The 25,376-nt window shown below is 49.1% G+C and overlaps 2 protein-coding genes across 4 annotated transcripts in view; both read left to right on the top strand.

Annotated features, from left to right (window-relative positions):
• RAB11FIP5 (RAB11 family interacting protein 5) overlaps positions 1-13,398 on the top strand; it is a 52,713-nt gene extending 39,315 nt beyond the window's left edge. For both annotated transcript variants that reach the window (XM_027839946.1, XM_027839945.1), the window contains 2 exons: positions 10,287-10,473; positions 10,882-13,398. In XM_027839946.1, coding sequence (XP_027695747.1) covers positions 10,287-10,473; positions 10,882-11,091 — 397 coding nt within the window. In that variant the 3' untranslated portion in view covers positions 11,092-13,398. The remainder of the gene's footprint in view (positions 1-10,286; positions 10,474-10,881) is intronic.
• A 2,304-nt stretch (positions 13,399-15,702) lies between these two features.
• The window catches only part of SFXN5 (sideroflexin 5), a 206,060-nt gene continuing 196,386 nt past the window's right edge, over positions 15,703-25,376 (top strand). For both annotated transcript variants that reach the window (XM_027840006.1, XM_027840007.1), the window contains exon 1: positions 15,703-15,792. In XM_027840006.1, coding sequence (XP_027695807.1) covers positions 15,703-15,792 — 90 coding nt within the window. The remainder of the gene's footprint in view (positions 15,793-25,376) is intronic.

Raw genomic sequence — 25,376 nt, 5'->3', positions numbered from 1 at the left:
CTGGGGGTCTTCTGATGGGGAGGAAATGGGGGTCCTCTGAAGGGAAGGAAATAGGAGTCCTCCAGTGGGGAGGAAATGGGGGTCCTCTGACAGGGAGGAAATAGGAGTCCTTTGAAGGGAAGGAAATGGGGGTCCTCTAGTGAGAAGAAAATGGGGCTCCTCTAATGGGGAGGAAATGGGGGTCCTCTAGTGGGGAGGAAATGGGGGTCCTCTGACAGGGAGGAAATAGGAGTCCTCTGAAGGGAAGGAAATGGGTCTCCTCTATTGGGGAGGAAATAGTTCTCTGAAGGGAAGGAAATAGGGGTCCTCTAGTGAGAAGAAAATGGTGCTTCTCTAATGGGGAGGAAATGGGGGTCCTCTGACAGGGAGGAAATAGGAGTCCTCTGAAGGGAAGGAAATGGGGGTCCTCTAGTGAGAAGAAAATGGTGCTTCTCTAATGGGGAGGAAATGGGGGTCCTCTGACAGGGAGGAAATAGGAGTCCTCTGAAGGGAAGGAAATGGGGCTCCTCCAGTGGGGAGGAAATAGTTCTCTGAAGGGAAGGAAACAGGGGTCCTCTAGTGAGAAGAAAATGGGGCTTCTTTAATGGGGAGGAAATGGGGGTCCTCTAGTGGGGAGGAAGTGGGGGTCCTCTGACAGGGAGGAAATAGGAGTCCTCTGAAGGGAAGGAAATGGGGCTCCTCTATTGGGGAGGAAACGGGAGTCCTCTGAAGGGGAGGAAACGGGTCCTCTAGTGGGGAGGGACCAGACGTCATTTAAATGGGATCACCACAGTGGCTTTGTCAACAGAGGGGAGCTGGTGGCCTTCAGCAGGTTGGCAGGACAGATACCACGGGGCAGTGTCCAAGGCTGATACCACAGTATGTCTGTGGTCATAAAAACTCAGTAATTTCTGACTTTTAAATCTTCAGAAGCAATACCACAAAAACCCAATAGATGGCGATGCTGTTCCGCCCTATTTTTTTTCTTGGAGTGGTAGCTCTGTCTTTCTGTGAATACTTGTATGACCTTCTCTCTCCCCCTCCAAGTGTCCTCACCTGTACAAATGGGTGGAAGAAAAAGCATTTATTAAGCTCATACATGTGCCAGGCACTGTGCATGCAAATACAAGCAAGCCAGACAGCCTCTGCCTTCAGAGAGCTTACATTCTTCTGGGGGAAGACAAAAATCTCAGTCTGGGGAGGAGGTAGATGCCCAGGATGCCAGGGCGGGGCTCGGGTTCTGGTGAGAGGGGAAGAGGTCGGTCTGCGTGGTTTGGGGATGGGCTGGGGGTTGGCCGGGGCGACTTGTGAAGCCGCTTTCCAGCTTACAGGATTATGACTCTCTGAGCCTCCAAGTGGGGGTGTCAGGAATGGAAGGGACCCCTGCTATCTGTGGTGGGACCCCGTGGGGGATGAGCACCCACTTGACTGATGCAGAAGTTGAGGGTGTGGGACCTTTCGGGGTGAGAGGGAAATTCAGGGGCGAGTCTCTTCTTCCTTCCAGCTCAGAACAGCGCTCCTCTGCCAGGGCCTTCCTCATTCTCGTGACCCTGGCTGGTCCAGATGTGGAGATTGTCCCAGTAACGGTCGTCTTCATCTGGGGAAAGGTGGTCTGTTTGGCTCAGTTGATCATTAGGGTTCCTTTCAGTTGAATGTCTGACTGTATCCCACATCGATGATAGAGGAAGCATGGGGTGTTGGGAGGGGAGCAAGCTTTACAGTCAGGAAGGTCTGGCTTCAGGTTCTGCCTCAGATGGACACATAAGGAGTAGCTTGGGGGCCCCCTAGCCCACTTCTCAGGACCCCAGGTCTTCTCTCCTGATCTGCATTGGGAGAGATTGGTACATGGACATTCCCACACCCCGATGAAGTCCGAGATCCGGACCAAAACCAAAAACCAAAAACATTCTTTCCAGAACCCTCCCTCTGAGATCACTCCTAATTTATCCTGTCTGCAGCTTGTTTGTACACAGATGTTTGCATGTTGTCTCCCCCAGTAGACTGTGAGCTCCTTGGGAGCAGCGACTTTTTGTTCCTTTTGTTGTGTCCCTAGTGCTTAGCCCAGTGCCTGGCACAGCAGCTGCTTCAGAAACGTTGGCTGACTGACAGATGTGCACCATTTTGTTTGGTCCATCTGCTAACCCTGTGGGAGAGGAGATAGGATCCCCATTTCCGTCAGCCAGTCAGGTGTTTATTATGTCTCAGACCCTGTACTGAGTGTTGGTGATAGAAGGAAAGTCAGAGACAGTCACTGCCTTTAGGGAGCTCACAGTCCAGTGAGGAGACAACATGTAAGAGCTGTGTGTAAACAAGGTAGAGACAGTGTACATCTCAGAGGGACGGCACTAGCTGTGGGGAACCGGCAGAGGCTTTCTGCCTCTTAGCTGAGGAGTAAGAGCATTCCAGGCATGGGAACCAGCCGTTGAAGAGGCAAGAGTTGGTAGATGGAGTGTGTGTGGCGAAGTACGATGGAAAGGTAGGAGGTGTCCAGGCCATGGAATCACAGGGCTTCTATTTGCTCCTGGATTTTAGAGGGAGCCCCTGGAGGCTTGTGAGTTAGGGGCAGACGAGGTTCTGGTGGATGAATTGGAGTGGTGAGAGACTGGCCCGAAGGTGACTGCAGCAGTGCATCTGCTGGGGCCTGCCCCACGAGGACCAGCCAACCTCGTGCCGTGCTTAGCCCACAAGATGTTGTTAGGGGCCCCTCTGCCCGACTTCTTCCATTATCAACGGGGCTTCCTTAGATAAAAATTAAAGTAGTCAGTCCTTCAGACACTGTGTGGAACTTGGGCCAGTCAGTCAACAAGCAAAGGGAAAATGGCAGCCCTTGAGGGGCTTACTGAGGGAAGACAGCCCCGAGGGAGGAGGAAGGCACTATGATGATAGCCGCATCTGGACCTGCTGCGGCCACTGCACCCACAGCAGGGCACAAAAGTCAGCCGGTAAATAAGGCCGAGAGGCTGAGGCAGGCAAGTTGGAACAGGCTGGAGAGTCGAGTGCTGCGCCCAGATAGAAAGAAGCAGCGTGGCTGGCATGGGTCCTTCCTCAAAGGGAGGAACTCACCAGTCAGAGGACGCCACCGATGGGGGCTCGTCTAACCTGAGAAGGCAGCTGGAAAAGTTCAGGGAGTTGGGTTAGAAGAGCCAAGACCCCTTTTCTCTCTCCCTCTTCCTGCACCCCGTCCCCTGAGTCAGAAGCTCTTCCTTCTCAACCTCAGAGAAGTGAAAATGGAAGAACAGGCAAAATCCCCCATTCTGCCGTCTTCCTTTGAAAATGAAGATGAAGTGCAGCGTGGGATGGATGGAGCCCTAGGCCCGCCGTCCGAGTCTAAGTCGTGCCTCAAGCCCAGGGTAGCCAGGTGAGCGAGGACAGGTCATCTGGTCTCTCGGAGCCTCCATCTCCTTAGCTGTGAAACGGAGTAGTCATGGTAGCCGTGATGGTCCTAGATGGAGAGCTGGGAGGGGCCTCGGACAGCATCCTCCCTGATCCCATCACTCTGAAGGCCGGAGGATGGAGGTGACCTGGACATGGGAGCAGAGCTGGAATGGGAAGGAGCTGCTGGGCCTTGGCCAAGTGCCGTCAGCTCTGGGAAGTGAAAGATTGGATGACGTGCTGTATACCATCCCTTTCAGCTTTCAGCCGATCACTTCCAGGTTTGTGAATAGTGTGTAATGGAAAGTTGCCGGAAACCAGAGGACCCCAAGCTTGCTCTTCCACCCTTCAGTTCAGGTTCAGTCGTGTCTGACTCGTCGTGACTCCCTTTGGGGTTTTCCTGGCAGAGATACTGAATGGTTCGCCATTTCCTTCTCCAGCTCATCTTACAGATGAGGAAACTGAGGCAAACAGGGTGAAGTGACTTGCCCAGGGTCACACACACAGTAAATGAGGCAGGTCATTCTGACTTCAGGCCCAGCGCTCTGTGCACTTTGGCACCATCTGGCTGCCCTGTTTCTGCTGTAGTGTGATATAAATCAGTGAATCAGTCAATAAACCTTTATTGAGGGTCTGCTCAGGATGCAAAGAAAGGCTTTTAATAAGGAGCTCACCCCCAGACAGAAAGCAGGACAATTAAGAGGCTTGGGGAAGATGGGGGAGCCTCAGGCTGGAGCAGAGTGCATGGAGGTGGGCAGGAAAGAGAGGAGGGGCCAGCTCCTGAGGGGTTGATCCTGGAGGTGATGGGGAGCCCCCGGAGTGTGTTGAGTAGGACACTGCCATTAGCACGGCAGGGGACTGAAGCCCCATAGGAGGCAAACCTCTGTCTGACTGACGGACGTGCGGGGTTTTGGTTTTGCGGGGCCTGTCCTAGAATTTAGGCAGCCAAGTGCTGTCTAACATACTCATTTCACCGAGGAAGAAAATGATACCTACAGAAGGGAAAGGACTTGTCCAGGGTCACACGGATAGTAAGTGACAGTCAGAATTCAAGCTCAAGGCTTCTGTTCTCTCAGACCTCTCTCTTGCATCATCTTTCCCCAACTGCCTCTGCTTCTGCCGTCATGACTGCAGTTTAGGTGACTGCCACTGGGTGGCGCCTCCATGCCATTTAGAGCTAAACTTTTCAGTTGTCCTCACTATAGTGGGGCAGGGAGCCCATCACTCACCAGAGGGCCCTGGTAGAGGGAGTTTCTCATGAGCCCCAGTCCAGCCTCAGACACTTCCTAGCTGGGTGAACCTGAATGAATCACTCAGTGCCTCTCACTCAGTTTCCTCATCTGTAAAATGGGGATAATAATAACAGCACCCACTTTCCAGGGCTGGTGTGGGGATCAAATGAGCTGTATTTGTAAAGCGCTTTGCAAAGCTTAAAGCGTCATATAAATGCTAGGTATTATTATTGTTTTTCTGACATCAAGCTGAAGAAATATCCCCATGTGCAAATTCTACTCTTTGCTTCTAACTCTGTCCTCAGGGGCCATTCAGAATTCAGTAATATTCTTCTACTGGAGGACCCTTCAGACACCCCCAAGTCTTCTCTTGTCCAGGTCATTGTTCCCAGTTCCTTTCCTAATCCTCAGAGGACTTCATTTTGAGGTCCCTCCACGTCCTGGGGTGCTTTCCCCTGTGTGCTCTGCAGTTTATTAGTGTCCCTTCCAAAACAGGGTACCCTAAAGAGAACTCAAGAGTCCTCTAGAAGAGGCCCGAATTCCACCTGGGTATGTCCTAACTTTTCCAGCTGCCAAATTCCACTGTTGCCTCAAATTGGGTGTTTAGCCTATAAAACCCAGTCTTTTTCAGACAAGCTGCTGTCTGGTCCTTGGGAAGTTGATTGTTTGAACCCATGTAAGGCTGCTTTTCTCTCCATTAGATTCAGCCCAGTGTTGTGGTCTGTGTGGGGGAGCTTTTTGGATTGGGGCAGATTTAGTTTTGATGTCATCTGCAGATTAAATCAGCTTGCCATCTATAGGCCTTTGTTGTCTGATAAAATTCTTCAGCAGCCCAGGACCAAGCGCAGAGCCCCAGAAGCTCTGGTGGAGATTTCCTGCCAAGCTGCCGTCGGACCGTTAACAGCTGACGGCTTCTTAGACTCGGTCATTCAGCCCATCCTGATTCCACTCTACTGGCCACATCCTAGCAGGTTTTCCACCAGACTGAAAGCCTGTGGTAGATGGCTGGTGCTGAGGAGTTTTAAAGAGTTACTTACATTTCCCTTGTGTCTTGAGTCTCCTGGCGAGCCCCAGAGCCAGCTTTTATAGCTGAGTTCACATCGTTTGAGAACAGGAGCCTCAAATCTAGGGAGGCCATATTGGCAGCATTCACTGGCCCTCCTAGTCTGGGAAGGACAGGGCCACGAGCTGTGATTTCATTGGCCCTCCTAGTGAGGAGCCGCCTCCTTCCCTCCGTGCAGGTCAGAGGCCTTCAGAGGTTCCTGGAGCACTGAGATGCAGCTGAAGTGGGACTCAGCTCCGATCTTCCTGGGCCCAAGGCCAGCTCTCTATCCATTAGGATACTCTGCCTCAGCTCAATTGTTGTTCAGTCATTTCAGTTGTGTCCGACTCTCCGTGACCCCATTTGGAGTTTTCTTGACAAAGTGGCTCTTTCCTTCTCCAGCTCATTTTACAGATGAGGAAACCGAGGCAAACAGGGTGAAGTGATTTGCCCGGGGTTATATGTACATAGGGCTGTGCTGGAGCCAGCTCAAACTGGCTCCAGGGAACAAATTGTTAAATTTTCAGTGGGAGCATTTACAGTCAGAAATTGGAAATCTGCAAATGCTACAGATCAGAGCTTTATTGTTTTGTTGATTGTTTAGACTTAAGATAATGAAAGATAAAATGTTAATAATCCAGATTAGCCTTAAAGGTGTTTCCTGCCATGCCCCAGAGAGCCTACTTCTGGGAATTATGCAGCCACAGTTTAGCAGAGGTAAGGCTTGAACCTAAGTCTTCCTGACTTTGAGGTGGGCTCTCTCCACTGGGTCATGAGGCCTTGAAAATCGACAGGAGAGTGTGTGGATTCAGAACACCGTCACTGTCTTCGGCCTTGTTTTTGGACAAGTAATACTGTCACCAATTTTCTCAGTGAAATTAAAATGGAATCATTTTCTCATGTACTTATGAGTGCCTGAAGAACTTGTGCATGTGCGTGCGTGTGTGTGTGTGTGCGTGTGTGTGTGTGTGTGTGTGTGTGTGTATGTGTGTGTGTTTGAGCCTCAGCCACAGGTCAGAAGGAGGCCCTCTGGTTTCAGTACATCTTAGGCAGGCAGGGTGGTTTAGTGGGAAGAGCCCTGGCTGTGGAGTCTGGACACACCCAGTTGGCCTCTCCTCTCTCACATGTATCAGCTGCGGCCTTGGCCAAGCTGCCCACGCCTCCATTTCCTCATCTCTACAATGGGACCTCCCCCTCCGGAATGTTCCTCCAGCTGTTGGTGACTGAGATCACCCTGCATTTCTTCCTCCTCTGTTTTCTGCGGACCATCTGTGGCCATCTTGTCCCCCCCCCCCATGTAAGATAACGTAGGCACCTTGAGGGCAGGGGCCCTTTGGTCTCTGTCTGGATTGGAGGAGGTGCCGGGCATATCACCTGATTCATACCCACCCTGCGGGCTAACCAGGGCAGGTGTCATGTCCCCATCCTGCAGAGGAGGGAGGGCAGGGTGTGGGCCTGTGGCTGCGCTGGGAGTGGCTGTAGCAACCAGGCCTGCAGAGTTTCATTAGACGTTCTGAGTCCTGGCGTTAGTTACCTGTGTCCCTGGGCCTGTCACTGCCCAGCTCATGCTCCTGGCCTCAGCCTGCCCTGGTGCTTTCTCCTGGGCCTTCAGCCCAGGAAGGGCCCTTTTGTTGTTGTTGTTGGGTCATGTCTGACTCTGTGATTCCATTTGGGGTTTTCTTGGCAGAGATACTGGAATCTCCCTCAAACAGAGGTAATTGACTTGCCCAGGGTCACACAGCAAGTAAGTGTCAAGTGTCTGAGGCCGGATTTGAACTCGGATCCTCCTGACTCCAGGGCCATAGCTCTATCCACTGGGCCACCTAGCTGCCCCGGGCTTTCTGACTCTTCAGTCTTGCTCTCTATCCAGCATACAATGCTGCCTCTCTGGAATAGATTTGTTAGGCAACTAGCCATTATTAATTGCCTACTATTTTTGGCAGGGTGGATAGAGCACCTGGCCTGGAGTCAGGACGACTCATCTTCCTGAGTTCTAATCTGGCCTCAGATACTTCCTAGCTGTGGGACCCTGGGCAAGGTCACTTAACTCTGTTTGCCTCAGTTTCCTCATCTGTAAAATGAGTTGTAAAGGAAATGGCAAACTATTCCTGAATCTTTGCCAAGAAAACCCCAAAATAGGGTACTGAAGAGTCCGACACAACTAAAATACCTACTAAACAACATTTGCTGGGCACTGTGCTAAGTACTTAGGACACAAAGAAAGGCTAAAGTCCCGACGCTCAAGGAATTTGCAGTCTTGAGGGGGAGGTAACATGCAAACAGTCGTGTAAGACAGGATATGTACAGGATGAAGTGGGGATAATCAGAGGGAATACCCTAGCATTAAGAGGGGTTGGGAAGGGCTTCTTGGTGGAATTTTAGCCGGGACTTGAAGGAAGCCAGGAAGAAGAGACGAGGAGGGACAGCCAGTGAAAACGCTCAGCTAGGAGATGGGAGTTTCTTTGGAGTGGGATGGTATAGGCAGGGGATAAGAATCCTGGAAAGGTGCATGGCAGTGGGGTAGGTGATGAAGGGCCTTGAATACAAAACAGCATTTTGTGTTTGATCCTGGAGCCACAGGAAGCCACATGACTGGACCTGGTGCCTGAGTGGGGAGAGGCTTGGAGGCAGGCCAACTTTGTGATGAGGCTGTGGACCAGGGTGACGCAGAGTCCGAAAGGGAATGTAGCATGTACTTGTTACAAAGTAATTGACTTTTATAGTAAAACTTGCAACTTTTTACATCTTTAAATTTTTTTTTATTATGCATTGTATCTCCTTTGCAATAACTAAAAAAAAACCCAAGATTTGGCATTGAGTTCATAAGAGTTTAATCCATATTCCTTAATTTTTCATCACCAAACCACGTGGGCCCACTGGGAGCAAAAAACCAAAAAGCCTCCCCAAAACCATTTTTTTCCTGGAAGTGGGGTGGATGTCTTACAGTTTAATGAACTTACCTAGATTTTAGAAGCTCACTTGGGCTTCTATTGGACTATTGTTTTGGTATAGAATTTTGAATGAAAAAGTGAGGTTCATCAGTAAAAATTACCTTTTCCAGTCATTAGTATTTGAGCCTTTATGTACTTGAGCCCATGACAAGTGTTTTTTCTTCATAGCAACAGTTAGCAACTTGTTCTCCAAACTGGTTTTCTCACTGTTGTGTTGGTTTTAAAAGCCTGTGTCATGGACCCTAATAGAATTAGTAACATGTCTTCCAGCTGTCAGGTCCTTCTTTGCTGGTTTTCTGAGGATTAGTTCATTTGAGAACAATAGTTTGTTTTTTCATTTGGAACCGCGTTTTCTTTCTTTTCTTTTTTTACATGATAATTTTATTATATATTTAAAAGCAATAGCAAGTTATGCATAATAGATCAGCAGTTTCAAGGCAATCATCTTTTTATTATGCTACATTATGGAAATGCTTGTTTTATTGCATAAATTAAAAATTAAAAAAAGAGACCTGAATCTGGTGTTAGAGGTTGTTGTTCAATAATTCCATTCATGTCCAACTCTTTGTGACCCCATTTAGGGTCTTCTTGGCAAAGATACTGGAGTGGTTTGCCATTTAAATGACTCTGTGAATTTTTTTTTTTTATGTGAGGCAATTGGGGTTAAGAGACTTGCCCAGAGTCACACAGCTAGGGAGTGTTATGTATTTGAGCCAGATTTGAACTCAGATCCTCCTGACTCCAGGGCCAGTGGTCTGGCCATGTGATGCAGTGCCACTGCATCACCTAGCTGCCCTGAACCACGTTTTCTTTTGGGTCTAGGTGCACCCAGTCCTGCCTCATGGAGGGCTTTGATGATCCTTGAAATGCTTGCGTTTCCCACACCAACAGCCAGTGCAATATCTCTAGTAGTCATTGAAGTATGCTCTTTAAAATCTGCAACTTTTGCATTTATCCCTAGAATAATATCTATTCTTAAGAACCACACAATTAAAAATGAAGTAGTGAATCATGTGCATGGTACAAAATCCAAAACTTAACTCACAGAGCACTAATGAAAGGTGGCGGGAGATCAGCTCAGTCTGGCTTCAAGTGGTCAAGGTCGGAAGTTCTAAGCCAGCCTGGTGTCAGTAGAAGCACACACCCATGACCACTGCTGTCACATAATGAGAGCCTATCAGAGCTGTCTCTTGTTCCAGGGAGTCTGCACACAATTGTAGGTTCTTGGTAAATGTTTGTTGGATTTAACTTAATTGTTGTTTTAAACACATAGTTAAATGCCCCTGAGGTCTGTTCTGAGATTCGGTGATTGAGTTTCCAAAAGGTGCTCGAATTATCTCAGGACTGTTTTAAAAGATGACTGCCTCCTGCTGCCACAGATAGAGGAAGGGGAGTGTCCCGAGCAGGGCTCCCAGGGGTCTGAAGGGCCTTATGAGGATGGGCAGGGGGCCCTGGGTGTGTCTAGTGTGGAGCAGAGAAGGCTCCGGGGACGGGACCGTCTGTCTGAGGAATCTGAAGCCCTGTCCTGTGGGGAGTGTTTGGCCCCAGAAGGCAGATGCAGGAGGCAAGGAGCCGCTCTGGGCTAAGAAGGGGCCATCTGGGGCGGCTTCGGGCGGGGGCTGAATGTTACAATGAGGGTGCTGGTTCAGGTATGCAGGGGATCAGAGAGCCTCTGAAATCATCCCATCAAGGCTCCCCTTGTCTCCCCAGCCCCCACCCCGTGAAGCCTCTCAGCTCGGCGCCCCCAGAGGGGTCTGTGGACAAGAAGCCGCCTCGGTCTGGCCTGAGCTCAGCCCTGACCAGTGGGTTGGAGAAACTCAAGACGGTCACTTCAGGCAGCATTCCACCTGTGGCCCCCCAGGCTGAGCAGACAGTGGAGTCCAAGGTGAAGCTGAAGGTGAGCGGCGGGCAGGCTGGCAGGGAATCTCCTGGGGGCAGTTGGGCCCCAATTCCACCCTGACTGTGCCTGGCTGGGAGCTCGTGGGCCAGTGGTGGTGTCTCAGGCACGGAGCCTGGACCCGTCTTCCCCGTTGGTCCCCCGTCCTCGTTCTCAGAGCCCAGAGGCCCTCGGGTCTGATGACGGCTGTGGTGTTTGTGTGGCATGTACAGTGCACAGCGCCTGCCCGCCCCATTTGTGCTCTCTCCCTGCTGCAGCTCCATGCTGCCCCTGGGGTGGGTCCCCTCAGAACAGAAGCCCTCTGAGGCCAGGGACCATTCCTTGTCTGCCCACTCAGTGCCCTCAGGGAGGAGGGCGGGGGAAGGGCCTGGGCTCCCTCCTTCAGCCCTCGGCTCTGCTCGCCATCAGGACCCCTCGCAGCCGGACCAGTCAGCCAAGTACTACCACCTGACCCACGACGAGTTGATCGCCCTGCTCCTGCAACGGGAGCGGGAGCTAAGCCGCCGCGATGAGCACGTGCATGAGCTGGAGAGCTACATTGACCAGCTGCTGGTGCGCATCATGGAGACATCTCCAACGCTGCTGCAGATCCCGCCAGGGCCCCGGGCCCCCAAGTAACCCCCTTCCCTAGTTCACACACACACACACACACACACACACACACACACACACATACATGGACACACACACACAAACACACACACACACACACACACACCCACCCCTGTAGGCTGGCAGGTCTTCCCAGCCAAGAGTTGATGGTGGAATTTTAGGGCCTTGTAGGAGAGCAATCTGGGCCCTTCCTGGCAGGGGAGGAACCAGGGCCCCAAAGGAAAGCTATTTCTGCTCCCCTCAGGGCTCTCCCTGCTACCAGGGACAGATCTGGGACTAGAAGAGGCCGGCTCTGCTCTGGCCCATTCAACTTGGGGCCCGCTGGAGCTTGGGGGCCAGAGTGGGCTGTAGAGTCTTCCAAGGACAACACAGGGGAGGTAAGGGGGGTTGCTGCCTGGGAGGCAGTGATACTCCCTATCCCTGTCTGAACCCAGGTGTTCCTCCTCCCCCACCCCCAGCTGGAGCTAGCTTCTCCCACTCCCCTGCCCTGATGTTACTGCCAGTGTTACCTCTTGGGAAGCAATCTGCCAAAATGTGAGCCTGACAGCTAGCCGGCTCATCCGTCAGCACTCTGCTGCGCTGCCCTGTCCCCACTGTGTGTGTGTGTGTCTGTGTGTGTGTGTGTGTGTGCGCGTGTGAGAGTGAGCGTGAGTGTGAGGGCCTGCGGTTCAGTTTGGGGAGAGGCCAAGGGGTGTGCTCTGAGTCTTTGGTTCATTTTATTCAGGGAGGGATTTGCGTTCTGTTGTTTCTCCGAAAGAATAATCCGCCCCCCACCCCTAGGTCTTTATCTGATCCCAGGCTTCCTGTCTTTGGGGTTCTTCTGGGATCTGTTTGGGTTTTAATGTTTAAAAGCTTCTCTGTTCTCTGCTTACCCGTTCAGATGCCAAAACTCTGCAGCCCGGAAGGGCTTAGAAAAAAATCATTAAAATGTAAAATGTGCCTTGTGGGGAGGGGCCCAGGCAGGGGTCTGGACCGAGGTCCACCTGCCCCCGCCTCCCTTTCCATGATGGGCTTTCTCCACCTGGCACCCCACTCCTCCCTGCTGAAGAGAAGAAGGGGTAGAGGCTCCTGCACCCCTGCCCTGGCCTGGCCATCTGCCTGCATGGCTCTGGGCACCTCTGGCTCACCTCCCCAGCCTTGAGCCGAGTGTGAGAAAATGGGAGGGGCAGCCGGTGGATGGCTGGCCAGCTCCATGAATGAGTTCTCAAGCCCAGGAAACCAGAATTGGGGCAGGGGTGATGATGTTTGATACCATCCCCCCTTTCCCATTTCACTCGATGAATTAACAAGCAGCTCAGTGCCCTTGCGGGTGCCCCCTCTTCTCTCCCCTCCCCAGTTCCTGCTGGCCTGCCCCTGCCTTCCTCCCCCTCTCCTGGCTACATTGTCTCATTGGAGGCACTGGGATGCTGCACTTGGGGGAGGAAAGTTCTCAGCCACTCCTCCCTCTCCCCCTCCCCCCTACTGCCCACCAGCCAAGCTGCTATTCTCGCCCTCTCCACCCAGCTGCCTTAGTTAACTGGGCTGTTGCACTTTAACAAGTAAGCATTCGTCCTGTGTCCCATGTTCCCCAACTGGTCCCCCTTGGCCGGGCAGCCCCTGGGGCCTGATCTCAGCCATCTGCCCTCCTTCCACCTTGGATCTGACCCTCTGGACAGGTGCATCAGGGCAGCTGTGATAGGTGGGAGCCTGGGGCCCTTTCTGGGATGGCAGGCTGAGGTGGGTGAGGAAGGCCGCTGGTGATAGGTTTTGACTCGGCCTCTGGAGGGCTGTGTCATTGGAGAGAGGAGAAACCCGAGAGAGAGAGAGAGAGAGTGTGTGTGTGTGTGTGTGTATGTGTATGTATGTATGTATGTGCGCGCGCACGTGTGCATTCGTATATGTATGGGATTTTGGGGGGCTGTCTTGATGTCGGGAGGAGTCCCTGGAGATGGAAAGCAATGCCCTCCCCTCTCCTCAGTAGCCTGTCTTGAAAACCCCCTTTGAGTCATTCACAGTCCTGATCCTCTCCCTTCCCCAGGGTCTGGAGGGGGAGGGAATGCCCCTTCTTGGGGCACAGCCAAGGAGACAAGGACCCCAGCCTGGCTGGGCTTTGGGAGGGGGCTGGAGTCTACAGCCAAGCCACAAGTTTTTGCATCGAAGCCCAAGTTGTTCTGTGTTGTCTTTTTGCCCCTGGCCCTAGTTGGAGGCTCCAGCAGAGGGTGGACATCCTTTTGCTTCACTGTTTGTCTTCCTTGCTGCAGTTCATGTTTCTAAAGAGCTTGTTCTTTGTGTTTTAAGCACTTTACAAAGAATAAAAATTGGATTCATCTACGATGGGAGGCTCTGTCCAGTTACTGGGTTGAGGGTGGGGTGGCTCAAACAGGTCATGGGGGAGAAAAGCAAGCAGCCTACGCTGCCTCTGGGGGCTGGTCAGGAAGGGATGACGGCTTGAGGGGTCACACCAGCTTTCCTTGCACCAACCACGCAAAGCGCAGGGGTCACAAAGGTGGTTAGCCCTCTTTTACACACGAGGAGACTGAGGCCCTTTGGGGGCTGGTGGGCGAGAGGTAAGAAGTTTGCTTAGAATCACCCACCTAGTGAGTAGGGGAAGCAGGATAGGAACCCAGACCATCAGACCACACTACCCCCATTGGTTGGTTTCATCCAACCAATGTCGTGGCCGACACCATAGGATTCCCTTTATGATTTGTCCCTGAGTATAGGACTCATAGCCTAGTGTCTGATTTTAAGCAAACTTGAATGAGGCCCCTGTCAACCAATCCACCTGTCTTCATTTTTTGTTTGCATTATGTAGATGCTGTTATCAATGGATTAATAGTAAATAATAGCTAACATTTATATAGCATTATGTGCCAGGCACCATGCTAAGCACTTTAAAATGACCTCATTTGATCCTCACAACAACTCTGGGAGGGAGGTGCTATTATGACCTCTATTTTACAGATGAGGAAACTGAGGCACACAAAAGGTAAGTGACTTTTCCAGACTAACCCACCTAGCAAGTGTCTGAGATTGGATTTGTCCTTGGGTCTTACTGACTCTGGCCTGGCACTCTGTACGATATGGTGCCCCCTGCTGCCTCTACTGGGTTACAGTCTCTAGTGTAGAGCATGGCGTATTGGTGTCGGGAAGCCTGGGGTTCATTGCTGTCTTTGATGCTGGCTGATCCTCAGGGTAACTTTTCAGGGTCAGTTGGTCCATTTACTAAGTTACAGGCAGGGTCCAGTCTCTACTGTCTTTGTACTGATGAGTCCATGACATCCCAGACCTTCCACACGCCAGCAGGATCATACATAGATTCAGAGACCCCCCAGTCAGACCCCTTTTCCTAACTTTTCACATGAGGATTGGGCCCAGAGAGGTTGTGTTAGCTCAAGGTCACACAAGTAACACAGCAGAGCTGGGAGTGCACCTCTGCTCTTCCGCTTGTTAGGTCCAACACCACTCAATTCGGGAAGAACTTGAGTACTCGCCATGTTTCAGCCACTGTACTAGGCCCAAGGGGCTTACAGAAACAGGAGAGTCACAGGGCCATGTTTTCTGGAACTCCCATTAGCAAAGGAGTGCCCCAGGATTCAGTCTGGACCAGAGATTCTTAAACTTTGTTTTTGTCATCGACTCCTCAAAATTTTTCTTTAAGTTTATAAAATACGTAGGATTACAAAGGAAGCCAAAGGTTAATAAAGATGAAGTTACATTTTTCCCCAAAGTTCATCATCATTATCATAGCTAGCAGTTAGCACCTACCACACTGCCCAGCACTGAACCAAACTCTTTATACATGTTATCTCACGTGATCTCACAACAGTTCTGGGAAGTCGATGTTAATCCTCCATTTTACAGTTGAGGAAACTGAGGCAAACCTAATTAACTTGCCTGAGGTCACACAGGAAGTATCTGAGGCAGGATTTGAACTGGGGTCTTTCTGACTCCAATCTCAGCTGACTATTCACCAGTTAAGAACCCTTGGTCTAGAGGCTGACCAGCTGTCCCCAGCGCTAAGTCCTAGGAACAGCTTCAGCTCCCTTTCAAGGAAAGCTGCCTCCCGGGCCGGGAGCTCCTAGAGTACAGGGAGGTTTTGGCCGCATAGTAAGTGCTTGATAAGTGTTTGTTGGCCTGACACACCCCTCACTCTCATACCCACCCTAGCCTGAGAATTAGCCCCATTAAGTGTTAGTGGCAATGGCCGGGGATGGCATTGACCTTAAAGGAGGTCATAAGAGAAAATCAAAGTTTTGGGGCCTATTGAAGGAGTTGATGGACTGGTCTTTACTTTTGCACGCATAAAATCTAATCTTGTAGCAATCTGTCTGAGTCATCGGGCACACCCTGCCAAAGTGTTAATAACCACACTTGGCCACCCATACCAAGATGGCCGCTGGCGCAAAGTCCCAGCCCTATGTTCTGTGGGAGACGCTCTGGCCTCTCTTGGCTCCCCACTCTATGGTCTCTTCCCAGGAGCGCAGGAAGGGGCGCAGGGAAGAAAAACTACCTTGCCCACAATCCCCTGCGCCGCCCTGACGCTGCGGTTGGCCGCAGCCAATGGGGAGAGGCAGCTGAGGCGGGGGCCGAGGAGGGACATTTTAAAAGGGCCGGGGATTGCGGGCATCGGTGGCCATGGCGGAGACTGCGGCGGCGGCAGCAGCGGCGGAAACCGCCTCGGCGGAGACTCCTCCTTTCCAGCTGGGCAAGCCTCGCTTCCAGCAGGTGAGGCCCACGGCGGGTCGGGCTGCCGAGCAAGGGGAGGGGGCGGCACGGGGCGGGCGTGCGGGAAGGGGGCCCGTGGCGAGCCCACGCCGTCCCCCCCCCCCCCCCCCCGCCAGTGCCGGGGTCTGCAGCCCGCGGCCACCGGCACCAGCAGCTGTAGCCTCGGGGACCGTAGCCGTCGCCGCCTCTCGGCCATTGGATAGCACGGTGGGCGGACTCTCGTTATCTGGCTTCCTATTGGGCGCTGGCTCTGTCGCTCTCTGGGGACTGGCTCCGCCCACAGCCGAACTCCAGCGTCGCCCTATGATTGGTTGGAGCGGGACCGGGGCGGGATATGATTGGAGGAAGGGATTGGTGGGTCCGAAAGGGGTTCTCGCTGGGCTGCGGTGCCCTGGACCCAAAGGTGACAAGTTCAAATCCCGCGGACTTTGCTACTATGTAGCTATCTTTAAACCCTCTCTTCCAGCGAGGGCCAAACCCGGCACATGGCCGATTCTCACTCTCGGGGCTGCAGCCTTTGGTCACCAGAGCTAGCCTTGGCCGGCACAAGGCTCTCGATACTTCGGGATGTATTGACCTGGCCAGTGCCCTTCAGGGACCCCGGGCCGAGCCCAGGCTTTCGCGTGCAGCCCCGACGATGTGACTCTGGGTCTGAGCACTGTCCCCCTCTCTGGCCTTCCTTTCCCTTCCCTGGGTGGTCCAGTTCCTGGGGTCCCCTGCAGTGCTCTCAGAGTGGAGAGTGGGGGGGGGGCGCTTTAGCTTGGGAGAGGCGGCTTGAGGGGGAGCTATGTTGAGGGGTAGGCGGATTTGCTGCCAGAAGCCAAAAAGGGGAGTGGGAGGTGGTGGTGGAAAATGCTGACTCATCATCTTGAACCAGCACATTGAGCGGTAAGCCTAATTGTCCAGCTTCCTGGAGGGACATCTCAAAAGTAGCCTCTGCGGTAGGGACAAAGGGCATCGACAGCAGGGAGGGTGGGTGAAGGGAGCTGGCGGCAGTCCACCGCCGACCCCTGCCTGTCCAATGCTTGGCAGCCAGAATCCCTTAATCAGCACCTTCCCACTCTCAGAGGGCCTCTCTGTACCCCCTTCCCCTCCCCTCCCCCCATTCCTTGCCTAGGAGTGATACTTCCCAGTGATGTGGGAGCAGATATTCCTCATAACCCTTTGGTAACTGCTAGCCAAGGGGATGAAAACAAGAAGAGACTGACCTCTGCTCAGGTTGTCTCTTGCCTGTTTTTAGCCCAGGGAAGAGGAGGATGTGGACAGTGTGTGTATGTGCTAGTTTCCTCCCGAAGAGGAGGTTTTCAGATCTGCACCCTGGGACTTCATCAATAAGCGCATATTTGCAGGCATTCCTGAGCTTTCAGCATTTTGCCAGCTCCCTGAGGGGTGAGCAGCTGAGATTTCCCTCAAGGAGTAAAGGAGAAAACAGACTTCCCGAAGAAAAAAGCATTTAAGCACCGAGATTCTCCTGAGCTGAACTCGAGGGCTGATGAGGATAGAGGAGAAAGTGGGAGAACCCAGATTGTAGAGAGAATGTATAAAGGAGCTCAGAGGTGGAGACAGGGGCTGCTTTGCCTGGCATTCTTGGAAGGGGAAAGGGAAGGCCAGGAAGAGAGAAATGATTTACCTTCATTCATTACATAGGGGCTATGTGTGGTTGTGATTCTTCGGGGAAAGCTCAGAAGCTACCTCCCTTGTTCCTTCAGGGGTTTTAAAATAGAGCTTTCTGGCTTCTCCCCAAATAAAACAAGATGGTCTGCACAGGACCTGCTAAAATGAGAGGGCGCCTCCCTGCCCTTGTGGGAGCAGGATCAAAGAGATAAACAGGGAGTTTCTGGTCAGATGGCATCCGAGGATGCTCTTGCATTACTCACTTGTTTGGGCTTTTAAGAAGATTGGCTATAGATTGCAGCCCTTCCCAGAGAACCCTAGCTGTGGGTTGTAGGATCACAGATCTGGGGCTAGAAGGGCCATTCCAGGTTTTCTTGTTCCCCTTCAGCCCCCCTGGTTTCACAGATCAGGAAACTGGGGCTCAGAGAGATGAAATGACTTGGCTTAGGGTCACATAGGAGTAAGTGAAAGAGTCTAGGTTTGAACCCAGTTCTTCTGAGTCAAAGGCCATAGATTTGAACTCTAGGTGGTGCAGTGGGTAGAGTGCTGGGCTTAGAATCAGGAAGATCTGAGTTCAAATCAGACCCTGGGCAAGCACTTGTTTGCCTCAGCTTCCTCATCTGTAAAATGCTCCTACCACCATAAGGCTGTTGTGAGAATCAAATGAGATAGTATTTTTAAAACCCTTAGCACAGTGCCTGGCACATAGTAGACACTGTATAAATGCTAGCTATTGTTACTAGAAATATTTGGAAACAGTAGAGACAAAATGGACTGAGTCCAAGGACCTCTCACACAGTGGTCATTCACTACAATTCAGCTGGTGCTAGTGGGTACCTACTATGTGCCAGTTAACTGTGCTAGGTGCTGGGGATATAAAACAAAACAAAACAAAATAATCTTTGCCTTCAAGGAGCTAATAATCTAAATGAGGGGAACAGTGTGAACACAGATAAATGAATATAAAGATAAAAGAATATAAATAATAAATGAATCTAAACTATGGGAACATGGATTAGACCAATGATGTCATTGAAATAGGGAACTCCTAGGTGAAACAACCCCTCTACCAAGGCAGGATTAGCCCCTTTTCTGTGTAAGAGTAGGTTAGTCAGTCAGTCAGTTAACCTTATTTAAAGTGTTAAGATGCTAGGTCCAGATAGCTTAATTCAGAGGTGTCAAACAGGCCCCCAACACTCCCAAGTGCCACCCAAACCAGATTAAAATATAATTGGAAAATAATTACTAAAATAAATAAAAACACAATAGAAAAGAAATAATGTTAATATGTAGTTTTCTAAGTGAATATGCAGCTCAAAGTGATTCTCATGTATGGTTGAATAGCTCCTATTTCTATTTGAGTTTGACACCATTGCCTTCATAAACACCAGTTTCTAAACACTAAATATAGAGAACTGTTATCAACTGATAATCATAGGAGGACTCACACTGATGGGGGCTCGTGAGCCCTGAGTACTAAAAAAGACCTTTGCATTCTCAGGGTTCACTCTAGAGCCCTGAAGGAATGCAATAGCCTTCTTCTTCAGACCCAGCCTACCATTGCCAATCAGAACATATGCTATATCTTCAGTTTAGAAAGTTGCCTAGGGTAATGAGACGTTAAGTGACTATCCCAGGGTCACACAGGTCGTATGTGTCAGGCACTGTGTGAACTCAGGTCTTTGTGACTGAGGTGAGCTCTCCATCCACCATGCCACCTGCCTTTCTTAAATGAACACAAAACATCTGCAACATAATTTCAGGGTTTGAGGAGACCACTGACTCTCGGGGGAGATCTGGAAAGGGCTCATGCAGTAGGTAGCACTTGAGATGAGTTTTAAAATAAGCCATGGTTTTCTAAGAGGCAGAGGGGAGGAGGGAGTGCATTCAAGACTTGGGGAATACTGTATTCAGAGTCACAGAAGCAGCGTTTGTAAGGTGGTATACAAAGGACAACAAGCGACCAGTTTGGCTGGAGTGGAGGATGGGGGAGATAGGGTAATAGGGAAGCAGTTTGAGAAGGTAGATTAAAGCCAGGCTGGAAAGGGCTTTAGGTGCCAAACAGAGGCTTCTGTGTTTTATGTTAGAGATGACAGGGAGTCTCTGGAGCTTTTTGAGTGAAACAGTGACGTGGTTAGAACTGAGTTTTAGGAATATAATTTGGCGACATTCTAGCAAGGACTGGAATGAAGAGGAGAGACTGGAGCCAGGAGGAGCCATTTGAAGGGTACCACATTAGCCTGCATGAGAAGGTCTGAATGAGGCTGGGGACTGGCTGAGGAAAAAGACAGGGCAGATAGAAGGGCTGTGTTCAATTGTACTGAGTTGTGGAGATAGAAATAAGATTTGGCGATTGATTGACCATGGAGGGTTCAGGAGCACTGAAGATTTGGGGATGACATCAGGGATACTCTTACCCTCCACATCCACATGAATTTGTGGGGAGTGAGATCGGGCTCTGTTTCGGACATGAGAAGCTAACGGGACAGACACCTGGGAGGCAAGACTCGAAGGCAGCTGGTAATAGTAGATGGAGCTCAGAAGAGAGACAAGGGCTAGACGCGTTGATTTGAGAATTATCTGCATAGAGATAGCAATCAAAACCATGGGAGCTGATAGGTTTGCAGAGAGAGAGAGGGAGAGGGAGCCGAGGAAAGGGTCCTGGGGCTTTGTTATTGTTGTTGTTCGGTTGTGTCCGACTTCGTGATCCCACGGACCACAGCACACCAGGTCCTTCTATCCTTCACCATCTCTCGAAGTCTGTCCAAGATCATGTTCATTGCTTCCACGACGCCATCTATACATCTCATCCTCTGCTGTCCCCTTTTCCTGTTGCCTTCAATCGTTCCCAACATCGAGGTCTTTTCCAGTGAATCCCATCTTCTCATTATGTGGCCAGAGTATTTAAGCTTCAGTTTCAGTATTTGGCCTTCCAGTTAATTAATTTATTTAAATATTGATTGATTTGACTTCTGTGCTCTCCGAGGGGCTCTGAAAAGTCTTCTGCAGCACCACAGTTTGAAAGTGTCGATTCTGTGGGTGTTCAGCTTTCCTTATAGTCCAACTCTCATAGCCATACGTTGCTACTAGAAAACCGTAGCTTCTACTCTACAACGCTTTGTCAGCAAGGTGATGTCTCTGCTTTTTAATGCGTGGTCCAGATTTGCCAGAGCTTTCCGTCCAAGGAGCAAGTGTCTTTTAATTTCATAGAGTCCTGGGATACATCTATACAAAGAAGGAGGGACACAGATGATGACCCAGCAAAAGAGACCGAAAAGGAACAATCCTATAGGTAGGAGGAAGGCCAGGAGAGACGAAAAACCTGGAGAAGTGAGATTTTCCAGGTGGGCAGTATTGACGACAGTGTCTAGTGCTGCAGAGGTCAAGATTTACAAGTTGCTGGAAAGCCTCCAGTGAGGCAGACGCCCCTTCCTCATGAGGCAGCTCATTCCTCTTTTGGGCCTCACTGATTGTCAGAAAGCCAAATCATACTTTGCCTTTGTAACTTCTACTCACAGCTCCTACTTCTGCCCTCCAGGAATAAAAAGAACAAGTCTCAAGCAACATCCTTTCAGATGCTTGACAATGGTCATTGCTTCTCTCACCCCATTTAAACACCCTCAGCGATCTTTCTGGGGCCTGGTCTCCCTCCCCCATTCATCGTCTTGCTTGGCCCCTTCTGGATTGCTTCTGTTTTTTCCAGATTTAACTAATGTCTATTTAATTGCACTTCTGAAGACTGCTGAAGAAGAAAAGAATCTGAACACTGGTTTTCAGGGAGTCGTGAAAGAAAATTTCCCAGAAATAATGAGAAAGAAGTGCAGGTTGTAAGTCAGCAGAGTTCACAGGGCGCCAGTGGGGCAGGCCCCAAGCCCAACTCACCCAACACATCAACTGCATTGAAGACTTCAGAGGTCCAGATTTCTTAAAAAAAGATAAATAGGGGCATTATACTCAGGGGTACCACTAATGAGAGAATAGCAATATTAACCAACTGTTACCCTGATGACTTAGTAACTAATAGGCTATTAAAGTTTAATACATTTAACTATCTAAAAAACCAAGTTCATAGATCCTTTGAAATCTGTTCATGAGTGGGGCTAAGGCTGTGAACCCCTGTGATAAAACAGAAAGATAAACAAGAAAAAAAATTTGGACTTGATTTTTGAAGAAACTAAATTTAGTAGTTGTATAGAGAGAATTGAATGGAAAAATCCAAGAAATACTTTTTTTTTCTCCCAAATATACATAGAACATTCTTAAAAACTGTGTTCCAGAGCACAAATGAATCATAAATACATTCAGAAATGTAGAGATTATTTAAAACTGTATTCAAGGATCATAATATAATCCTAGTCAACAAGAAAAAATATGATTAGATGACTTAATCCTCTGTGAAGGCTAAAACATGACTTGCTGAATAATGCTTGGGTTAAAGAGCAAATTATAGAAACAAAAACAAAGTACGTTAAAGATGATGACAACATAAATACAACATATCAGAATCTATGGGTTGCAGCCAAAACAGTACGTGAAGGCAAATTTATATCCCTGAATGCTTGTGTTGACACAAAAGAGGAAATTAATTAGTTATTTGTAGTTAAAGAAATGAGACAAATGAACAAAGTAATAATATACACAAGGCCACAAAAAAAGTCTTCAGAATAAAAGAATGCATCAAATTGAATTGAAATAAAAGAAAAATTATATGAATAGCTGGTGCAGAGAAGTGGCATGAAAAAGGCCTAATGAAATTTTATGCCATTGGGATATTTAATCCAAAAGAAGAGAAAGGAAAACCAGATGACCAAAAGCAAAAATAAAAAAGAGGAAACCACAGTGAGTAGAGCAGAAATAAAGAAAGTGATCAGAGACTACTATGTGCAGCTTTTTGTAACAAAGCTGAGGCTACAAAAGACAGCGTGGATGGATGTTTACAAAAATATACTTGATTGGGTCTATGAAGAGCACATTATGACCCATCTTTGCCTAAGGAACCTCATGGGTCAGTAAACATGTATTAAGTGCCTACTCTGTGCCAGGCACTGTGCTAAGTGCTGTAGATACAAAAAGAGGCAAAAGACAGTCCTTGCCCTCAAGGAGCTTACACTCGAATAGGGGAGACAACAAGCAAACAGATATGTACAAATAAGGAATAGTAAGAATAAATTGGAAATAATCAATAGAGGGAAGGCACTGGAATTAAGAGGGGCTAGGGAAGACTTCTTGTAGAAGATGGGATTTTAGCAGATTTTGGAAGGAAGCCAGGGAGGTCAGTTGGTGGAACAGAGGTGGGAGATCTTATTCATGTCTTTCCATGAGTTTGCCATAGAGAATCCATTCAGTGGGCAACAGCCCATCTCGCTTTCATTTGACGTCTTAGAGAAACCCCTGAAGAAGAGGACTGCCCAGTCGTCATTCCCATTGGCATTCCTTGCTCTTGTCATGTGACCTGTACAACCCTTTTGCTCTTTGATGATACCTTTTATGCAGCGTCTTCTTCCTAATCCGGTTTATGATGGGTGCAGCCTGCTCATGCCCTCTATGTGGCTACCTGCTGCCCTTTCATTGGTCCTCAATAATTTAAAAATACTCAAATTGACAAAACAAGAGATAGGTAACCTCAGCAAGTTCATTTCTGAGGGAGAAATTAACCAGGCTATTTATGAACTACCACATGGCCCTTGGAAATAGGTGAACCTTGTTAAACATTCAAAGACAAGCAATCCTTATGGCATATAAACTGTTTTCAAAAATAGAGAAAGATAGTGTTCTCCCTAACTTTCCTTGAGGCACATGTGGTTCTGATACTCAAATTTAGTAAGGTTGAGGCAGAGAAAGTGAATTATAGTCCAATCCTTTTGTATCTCATTGCACAGAACCCTCAAAACTTGTCCCCTCCAACCTGAGGCCTTTTTCTCTGATTCTCTCCAGTTATCGGTGCTCCCCACACTTACCTTTCCCCCATCACCCCTCACTGAAATTATTTTGTATTTACTTATCTCAGTACCTGTTGTATTATGTACATGTACAATATAAGCTCCTAGAGGGCAGGGACTATTTTGTTTTTGTCTTTGCTTCTCCAGAACCTAGCGAAACACCTTGTACACAGTAGGTATTCAATAAATGCTTGTTGAATTGAATCAACCTGTGATTCATTCAGTGATCCATCAATCAATGACTGATTAATTAATTTACTGAAGCAGCTGCTTTGTACTAGGCCTTGGGTTGACCTGAGAATTCATCCATGTGGAACACCTTTCTTTGTGCCTTCCCTTCTTGTGAGAGACCTTGGTCTGGCCTTTCATGAGTCTTCCATGGTGGGGCACCCAGAGTGCTCAGGACCCTCCTCTGGATCTCTTGCCTTTCATCGCGTGGATGATGACTCTGGTTCTTCAGAAGTTGTTGTCCTTCCTTCTCGAAGAGAACCAAAATGACATCACTGTGCTAGAGTTGTTACTGATCAGACCGGTGTGAGCTCAGAATGTTCAACCACAGGTCGGGCACAAATAGTCCATGTGAACATTTGGGGTGGATTCTCTAAATTTGCGTCTCTGGTGTTTCTGCTTCACTCGTAGAGCACAGCACCTTCTTTCATGAGGGCATGCCATGCTGAGTGGTCCTGTGCCAGTGTCTCCCATGGCATGCAATCAATTCCAAAGTTCTTAAGAGAGACCTTGAGGGTGTCCTTGTATTGCTTCTTCTGACCACCGTGTGAACACTTGCCCCGTCTGAGTCTCCATAAAACAGTCTTTTTGACAAGTATTCGTTTTGCATTCAGATGTGGCCAGCCCATCAGAGTTGTGCTCTCTGTAGCGGAGTTTGAATGCTTGGCAGTTTAGTTCGAGAAAGGACCTCAGTGTCTGGTATCTCATCCTGCCAGGTGATCTTTGGAATCTTCCTAAGACAATTCAAATGGAAGCGATTCAGTTTCCTGTCCTGGAGCTGATATACCATCCAGGTTTCACGGGCATACAACAGTGAGGCCAGCACAATGGCTCTGTAGACCCTCACTTTGGTAGTCAGTCTAATACCTCTGCTCTCCCACACTTTCCTCCTATTTAAGCACAAATCAAAAAGGTTCTTCTAAGACTGTGGTGCTGCAGCTGTAGTCAACCCTGAAAGGATGTTGCTGTTTCTGTTTTGGGAAGAGAGAAATTTGGAGTCATGAAAACTGTTGTACAGCTGCCCCAAAGCGTCCAGCCCATTCTTTTCCTAATCCATGCTGGGCCAGGTCTTACATGATGTCGGTACTAAAGTTCCTCACTACCCATAGTGAACCCCTTCGCCATTTGGATTCTGTACTATACATAGGTATTTTTATTATATGTTATTTTTCCATATATTTATTTTTACTATATATAACATATATTATGCCATATTACATATATTGTAACATATGTATTTGTATTATATACGTTATTATTATAGATATTATTTTTGTTTGGACCTGTGCTTTTCTAGACCAATGTAATTGATAAATATCAATATAACATGTTAAAATACTGTCCAGTAAAACAACTATAAGTATACATATGCACACACAAACATAAATTTCCTATACAAAACATTCAGTTTCATACATACGTGTATGTGTATGTTTGTGTGTGTGATTCAGTATAATTAAGTAGGATTTTATCCTGGGAAGCCAAGAATGGCTCAATATTAAGAGAATATTCAGTATAGAAAATCTTTTCACCTCCCCACCCCCACCCCAGTCTTGTTGTTCGGTTGTTTCAGTCATGTCTGACGCATCATGACCCCATTTGGGGTTTTCTTGGCAAAGACACTGGAGTGCTTTGCCATTTCCTTCTCCAGCTCATTTAACAGATGAGGAAACTAAGGCAGAGTGAAGTGACTTGACTAGGGTCACATTGCTAGTAAGTGTCTGGAGGCCAAATTTGAACTTAGGAAGATGCGTCTTCCTGACTCTAGGCCAGGGACTATCCACTGAACAGGCCCCCCCCCCC

The sequence above is a fragment of the Vombatus ursinus genome, unplaced genomic scaffold (genome assembly GCF_900497805.2).
Source record: "Vombatus ursinus unplaced genomic scaffold, bare-nosed wombat genome assembly UNPS02014837.1, whole genome shotgun sequence".
Lineage (NCBI taxonomy): Eukaryota > Metazoa > Chordata > Mammalia > Diprotodontia > Vombatidae > Vombatus > Vombatus ursinus.
The sequence above is the reverse complement of the archived record's forward strand: the minus strand, read 5'-3'. Positions and strand labels throughout refer to the sequence as shown.